The sequence below is a fragment of the Candoia aspera genome, chromosome 2 (assembly GCF_035149785.1).
Source record: "Candoia aspera isolate rCanAsp1 chromosome 2, rCanAsp1.hap2, whole genome shotgun sequence".
NCBI lineage: Eukaryota > Metazoa > Chordata > Lepidosauria > Squamata > Boidae > Candoia > Candoia aspera.
The window spans coordinates 71,704,147-71,712,305 of NC_086154.1; the positions used below are offsets into that span (position 1 = coordinate 71,704,147).

The 8,159-nt window shown below is 40.2% G+C and overlaps 1 protein-coding gene across 1 annotated transcript in view; it reads left to right on the forward strand.

Moving 5' to 3' along the window:
• The window catches only part of FAT2 (FAT atypical cadherin 2), a 59,843-nt gene extending 52,558 nt beyond the window's left edge, over nucleotides 1–7,285 (forward strand). Inside the window, exons 20-23 of the mRNA XM_063292175.1 lie at nucleotides 405–846; nucleotides 2,204–2,360; nucleotides 3,651–4,237; nucleotides 5,675–7,285. Coding sequence (XP_063148245.1) covers nucleotides 405–846; nucleotides 2,204–2,360; nucleotides 3,651–4,237; nucleotides 5,675–6,189 — 1,701 coding nt within the window. The 3' untranslated portion in view covers nucleotides 6,190–7,285. The remainder of the gene's footprint in view (nucleotides 1–404; nucleotides 847–2,203; nucleotides 2,361–3,650; nucleotides 4,238–5,674) is intronic.
• Nucleotides 7,286–8,159: the final 874 nt, after the last annotated feature.

The following is an 8,159-nucleotide window of genomic DNA, read 5'->3' on the forward strand; positions in this document are numbered from 1 at the left end:
AAAAGGTCTTGGCTTTACTTCCCATAGCCATTTTGTCCCTCCCTCATCCACACAATAATAAATGCAGGAGGATTGGAGCAGGAAGAAAGAATGGATCTGAGTAGCAAGGACTTGATTCATTGGAAATTATACAAGCTAATGGAAACCTAGTTGGAAAGTTATAACTTGGAGTGTACAAACTGTCCAGCGTCAAAGAATTAATTATTTGGGAGTGATAGCTGCTCAGTGAGGCATGTAAGGCAATTTGATGGTGAAATTTCAATAGGTATTTCAACGTGAAGCTGCCATTTGCTTGACCAATAAAAAAAAAAAGTCTAAAAAAATACGATTTGGATTCTTAGATCTTAGCAACCCCAATGGATACAAAATGCTTATTTTAAAAATGCTTTGTACATCTTCTGCAGCTTGTGAATGGAGTACCTCATCTTGGATACAGATGTCGGAGTGGCTTCAGTGCAAACCTTTCATCTCATCGATTTGTGAGTGAGAGAGCTTGGCATTCAGTCTTCCTAGAAGTGAAAAGCCATTCCATCCATTTGCTTGTTGACGACCTGGGAAATGCCTCTCTCCATCTCCCAGAGACCTGTAGTATTTCCCACTCCACGAGAGACCTGTTGATTGGAGGACTAGTGCAGCACCATCAGCCTCAGAGGATCACTGGTGGGTTTAGAGGTTGCCTGAATGCTATTAGAGTGGATGGACGAAGTGTGGTGGTCCTACCCAAAGAAAAACGGTCCAGAGGGGTTGTTGAAGAATCAAGCATTAGGCAATGTTGTCCACATACTGGTGCCTGTAGCAGCAACCCATGCCTCAACGATGGACTCTGCAGTGAGGTACAAGATGGAGGTAAGTGTAGTTTGTAGCAGCTCATCTTAGGGAATCTTGGGGAAATTACAAGGATTTGTGAAATATCTATGTAACTAATCACATAGGCTTCTCCCTTTTCTCTCCTCTTCCTAGCTAATTAACCTGTGTATTCCAAAGTCGTGTGTTCTGAAAAGGCATGCATTTCTGGGGGATAAAGAGAGGGGAGATGCAAAAACTCCAGGTTGCATCTTCTCAGGTTTTCTTTGTTATGCATCAGTGAACTGCATGTTTAAACTCCCATCTGCAGGATTTCCTCTTAATGCAGGAACTGATAGGCTCCAACTAGAATGAAACATTGTGGTAAGCTGCCTTACAACAGGGTGATTCTGATGGAAATAAAGCATTGTTATGGAAGTGGGTGAAGAGGACTATGCAGTGAGCCTCCAGCAGAGTGAATAGAATTAAAAATAAAAGTGATGATACTCATGGGTGAAAATGATATGTTTAATAAGTGAAGAAGAAGCTCAGTTGCATGAAATCTTTCCGTAAATTATTCCTCTGCCTGCAAAGGCTCTTCCTTTATCCTGGGGATTGAGGTAGAACCAATGGCTACATGGAAGTGGCTTTGATACTAATGTGTGACAGTAGAAGGCGTCTACCGTGAAACTCTTTGAAGCACCTTCTCCAGGGTTAAGGTTAGGTGTGTGCACTTTCTTACATCTGCTGCAGCTGTGTGGCTCAGGCCCGCAATTAGGCTCTGTGTCACCCGGGGCAAACATGGATTCCGCACCCATTTTGGTGCCCCCCCAGCACTCATTTTGGCACACACACCCCAGCGTGGCGCCCAGGGCACATGCCCCGCTTGACACACACACCCCTCAGTTGCGGCCCTGGTGTGGCTTGTCCTGACAAATGAGCAGCTAACACAAAGTGGAGTACACCCCTCTTCCTTTCCTAGAGCTCACAGGGAAAAGATTAGAATTCCTCTCTGTTCAGCACCTCATTTAGTTCAGCTGCCCTTCTTAAACAACAGAGTTCACCAAAAGAGGGCATGCAAGTTCAGGTCCCTGCAGATTTATATTTAGGTCACGGGCATATGATAGAAGTGTGCTTGTGAACATTCAATATCTTTCATATCGGTGCTGCCACCTGCAGTGTCAACTGTTACACATGTAACTGCAGTTACCATAGTGATTTAAATGGAGGCATTATATTCCCGGCTTCCTAGTGGAGGCTTCAATGCACAAAAAAAGTTATCTCTTGTGGAGAGGAAATGTGTAACTGTTACAACTGTCATAACATCATCTGAATTATATTCTGATTTTGTGCATGGCTGCCCTACCCCACTTTTTAAAAATAAATTTCTTTTTGCTTTTATTTAACCTATTTTCATTAGGCTACCTTTGCACCTGCTCCACACAGTTTTCTGGAGATCACTGTGAAGTGGCTGATGGCCTTTGTGAAGGCGATCCCTGTTTACATGGGGGGACATGTGACCTTTCTGAGAAAGGTGGCTATACTTGCCATTGCCCAGAGGGATACTGGGGGGAAAGGTAAGAATATTTTCTCAGTGCTGCCACCTCCTTCATGCTTTTGAACTTGAACTGCACTTCAGGAAGGACATCATGCATTAAATATCCAGCAGTGCATATATTCATCACACAATGAATACTCTAGTGGAATAGCTAGGAATGTATGAATAACCAATTTTAGAACAAATTTTTAGATTTTGCTCACCTTGCATCATCTCAAATGCTATCCAGTGGTATCGATTTATAGAACCATTGGCAGTTATGAGTAAGATCCATTTGTTTATCTTTTTATTTCTTGGCACTTGTTTAGATCAAAAGAAAGAATGAATGAATGAAATGACATGTAGAGAAATTAACTGATACATTTGTGTATATAAGCAAGTCTGGAGATACACTATCAATGAACACTTAGAACTGATTGCTTTGTTGCATGAGTTTGTGCTGTGAACATCCAGAACATGGTATTTAATTGTACTGTGATTATGTGATTTTATTTCTCTTACATGACATGCCCATTGTAACTTGAGATTTTAAGGCTAATGTGATTATGTTTATATAGATGAATGTTTTATAAGAAATGCTGCTCTAACTAGACTATATTTTACCTTTGCCGGCTCCACTCAAAGTTCCCACTAACATATCAGGATCTTTTGGAAGGGCTAAGTGAAGTAAGGTTGTTTTGAGCAAATCAGCATCATCACTTTGGTAATTGCATGGCCCCAAAGCTCTGGAGCTCACTTAGTTATGTTTCTGAATCCTTTGGGTTTCCACTTAAATTTGAATTCATTGCCATAGCAATCCTATGTGCTGAGCTCCACAGATCCCTGCTGGCTAGGCAGAAGTGATCAAGACTGGCATTTCAGCTTTCCTCCAACTTCTACCCCATGACCCAGACCCAGGAGTTGTCCTTGAGGGGTTTCTTCAGTAAGCACAAGAAGATTTTTAACATGAGATGTTTCTCTTCTGAGCTCAGAGCTTTCACTCTATTTCAGAGGGAGAAATATGGAAAAGTCCTATGGACCTGGGATAACTTTCTAGGGACTGAAAAATTATATGTATTTAAAGGGCAATGTTGATTTCTGCCTCCCAGTTCTTTCCTCAAAGTCATTTCTCCAGTTCATTCTTATACTGTAAAGGAATGAACTGGAGAAATAAACTGAATTCATGGTAGTCTTAAATGTATCACATATAGGTGAAAAATGGCAATATACTTATGTCTCCTTTTCTCTAAAAGCCCTGCTTCTAGTTTCATAACTAGAGTCATTGATATTTGCTTGCTGATGTCCCATTATCATCTGTCTTCCATCACAGATGTGAAAAAGTCGCTGAGAAATGTTTGAAAAATCCATGTCAGAACTCAGGGCGTTGTGTGAATAGTGAGGGTTCTCTTCACTGCATCTGTACAGATCACTTCCAGGGAACATTCTGCACCCAAAGAATTGTGATTCCAACTGTTAGTCCATCCAGTGGGACTTGGAGGCCTGAAGAGATTGCCAAGATTTCTGCTGGGGTCTTAGGTGTAGTCATCCTGGTGACAGCTTTTATAGCCATCCACAAATGCTACTGCCACAAAGTCAAGGCTCACAAGCCAGTGGCCAAAGAAGATCCAGACCTGCTGTCCAAGAGTGAATTCTCAAAAAGTGTTGGGGTTGGCACACAAGGTCTTCCACCCATCGAACTCAATATTCTCAACAGTGGTCATCACAACCACTTCAGTGCTCTAGATTCAGCCAAGCCTCCAGTTGCGCCAGAATTCACCACCTTCAGTTCAAGCAACGTGCAGAAACAACGGGGTGCCATTGTGTGCAGTGTGGCTCCCAATCTTCCAGCTGCTGCACCGTCATCCAACTCTGATAATGACTCTATCATGAAGAGTACCTGGGCTGGAGAAAAGATGGGTTTGTTTTATCTTTGTTTTTTTTCCCCTTTCCTCATTCCTCTGTTTCATTAGGACTTTCCAAGTTAGGTTCTTTCCACACTCTAAAGCCACACTGGCTATTCCTATGTTTTGGGGTATCCAGCTGTCCTTTTTCATAACAGTACTTGTGTTATGGGGGTTTCAGTTTCCTCACATTTAAAACATAAATATGCATTTCTTCAATTCCCATTCCAGTTAGTGTATCATTGCCCTACGCTTTGAATGGTGGTTACACAAGTCTTGCATCTAGTTAGTAGAGTGTGTGATACGAGTCATCAAGAGCAACACAACATAGTGATTCAAGGAAGCTCTGAGTAGATAAATGTAGGTAGGATCTGATGTTGAAGTTTCTCAACTATTTTTCAGATGGGTTAAGTAGACCAGTTATGCCTGACATATACCAACAGCAATACTCTTCAATAACGAAGTTATAGTCATGTGCATACACCTCATATTAAAGACAGCATGAATAGTCCAACCAGTCAGAACAAAAAAAGAAGTTCAGTAGACCATTTCTATAGGAACACAGGCAAAGCACAAGTTGGTAGGGATCAGAGAATTAGAAAAAGTCATATTCAGAGGAAAAATTCTATACATAGAATCAAAGAATGTTCAAATATATCAGAGACAATTCAAATTTGTTCTGAATTACAACTTTTAGTATGAGAAAAGAGGAAAAAATTAAGTATATGAGATATCATATTAACTGTATATTAACTTGGATTTAACTGAATGGTAAATTTCAATTAATTAAAATTGAAATTTACCATTCAGTTAAATCCAAGTTTATGCAATTGTGTTGCTCTTTGCTGATGTTTGTTTTCATACACAGAAGTAGGAACACAACTTTGCATTACCTGCCTACAAAATGATGTGCAGCACAATCCACTGAACCCTCCCACATGAACTCTAATTGCAACCACTGATCATATGAACCTTAAACCCCCATAGCAAATAACAACAACAATTGGACAAAATAGAAATGGACAGAAACTCAGGACATCGATTACAATATTTTGCTTGCCCTGTCCCAAAGTCCATCACTGAATTTGATTCAAGCAGTGAAAAATCTTTGTCAAGAATTCCCTCAAATCAGGGCAGGTACTGTATTGTTCCAAAATTAGAACCAGAGTAACATGCTAGACTTCTTAAAAAATTGTCTTTAGCACCTGGTGGTATGTGTTCTGTGAGTAGACTATTTTTATTCAAGCTTGGTAGGCTTTCTGCAGAGTTTACAATTCTACATAGTTCAGATTCTTAATTATACAACATTTAAAAAAACAAGTTCCCCACTGCAGACCTTCACTCTCCAAATATGGAAGATGTTGTGACTGAGTATGAAGATGCAATGAAATAATAGCTATTGCAGATAACACATTTATTAAGAGATACTCATAGGCTTCTGGTTTTATTTCAGTGTATCCAGGAGAAACAACCTACTGGCCACCGAGATACCAGTCAACAGATACTCAAGAATATCATCAGTATGAAGTTATTGAAACTCCCCTTCCACCTTCTCCATGCCATCGACCTCCTCTTCCTCCTGTAGACTCAGATCCAGTTGGCCTTTATGGTGGCTTTCCTTTCCCACTTGACCAAAGCAACAAGCGGGCCCCTATCCCGCCCCGCTACAGCAATCAAAATCTGGAAGACTTCTTACCCCCTGAACCACCTTCTTCCCAGTGTCAGAATGAATACACTGCAATCAGCTACTACCCTTCTCGGTTGGTAGAAAATGAAGGGCCACTTTACCATCCAGACAATGGGCACAAGAGGGTTAGCATGAGACTTAGCGTGGCCCAGCCCTCCTACGCAGACTGTGAAATAAGGCCTGGACCCAATGTCAGAACTCAGCCAGCACTGCCTCCTAACTATGAGGGCTCCGACATGGTGGAGAGTGACTATGGGAGCTGTGAAGAAGTGATGTTTTAACAGAGACTGTTGCTTGAAATCAGACGAAATACGGTATATCTGCATTCATAATGTATCTGAAGGACAGGAAATTTAATTCAAGTATACTAAACTGAAACGTGCGGCCTCTCCATTTTTAACAGCAGCATCTTCCCAGGTAACTATGCTAAAAGGTAACATTGATGCTTCTGCCCACAGCCCAGCCCCACTTTTCCACTTTGGGTAGGACTTCAAATAGATCGTGTTGCTGTTTAGAGTTGGGTGGTATTTGGAGAGGAACCTGGAAGTATAAAAGCACTTTCAGTGAGTGCTGGTGGCAACTTTTTTTCTTGGTCACAGTGATTCCTTTAAAAGCAAGTGGTGAACTGCAGCAATTCTCCCTGTCCTTCGTACAGGCTGCTTTGTTCATGTATCTCGTACCAAAAACGCTTACATTCGTTGTGATCATGCGACAGAAGGCACTTGCCGGTTGTCAACTGTAAAGGTAGCAAAACTGATAGTCAAATGGATTGCTTGCTGTAAATTTCAGGGAAATTGGAATGAAAACATTATTAAACAGCCGTCAGAATTTTTTTATGGTGCCTTTATTCGTAACAGCCAAGGTTTTCGTTGGTCTAAAAACTCCCAGAATAGAACTGTGAGGTTTTGAGGACAGCTGTCCTGGAGTTCTGTCACTGGTCATTGACAGGGGAAGGCACCTGACTGAAATAACATGAACGTTTACGAAAGGGGTGTGCTGTTTTTATACCAAAGGCATTGCCTTTAATCTAGGAATTTGTTATTTCTATTAAGAAATACACAAGGGTTCCATATTAATCCAGAGAAGGCACTCATGGATGGTGTTTGGTGGTCATTACCTTTTTCTGATTCTCATAATTTCCCAGAAACTTATCAAGGAGCTCCATACAGTATACCTGTCTAGGAAATAATGAGAAAACAGCAAGTGTTGACTTTATCTACATCAGCTTGAATATATTCCATGAACCACTGCCTTGAACTATTCATGTTATGGATATGGTATATATGCATATATTGTGCAAAGTTGTATATGAGAGAGAATGTGTGTGAGAGTCCATTTATGGGTTTACATGGAAAAAAACAGACAAAAAGGGGAGTAGAGTGGCCCATATTTTAAATGCACTATACATCTTTGGTTATATTTCTCTGTGAGAGTTTATTGTGAATATTTGTTTATAAAAAGCAATAAAAATTTTAAAATGTTATACCTGTAGATGAATGGGTGGTGTTAGATATTCAATAGTCTGCATAACTCATTATTTACTCCCCCTAGAGTTGGTTGTGGAATTTTTACTTTAATGCTGTTAAAAGTCTCATCTAATTATAAAGGAGTAATCCTGATCCAGCTATAAGAACTTTCCAGGCATAACAGTTGGTGGTGTCTAATTTTGTTGCACATCTCCATCTCAGTAGATGTATCTGCCCAGTTCATATAACTTGCAGATAGATTATGATGAAGATGAACTTGGGTAACTGATTTTTAAACTACAGAACCATGCCAGATGCAGTGCAAGAAAGGCAATTGTCCCTTTGTCTGTTGATAATAAGTTATGGCTACAAAAGCTATTGCACCTCTTGACTTCTGAAAATTAATTTCAGAATTATATAAATTACTCCTTTTGTTTGTTCTGCAAAATGGAAATAATTCTTGCACAAAAGTGCTTACTTGAAGTGTGACTTCAGCTCAAGATTTCCTTGCTTCAACTACAGGAAAGACAAATGCAAAACATCTATGCTGCATTTCAGACATTAATATATTCTGCATAAGGATAATCTCAGCTAATTGTTTGCTGACAACAACCATCCACTTCAGTGACTAAAGCTGATCTCGTGTTATGCTAGAACATAACATGGCCACCTTCATCAATGAATTGGTCTTATAAGGATGGTGGCCATTATAGTGTAAAATTAAAATGTCTTATCTGTACAGACCCCTATGCAATCAATTAGGGAAACCAAAATTTTATCTTGTC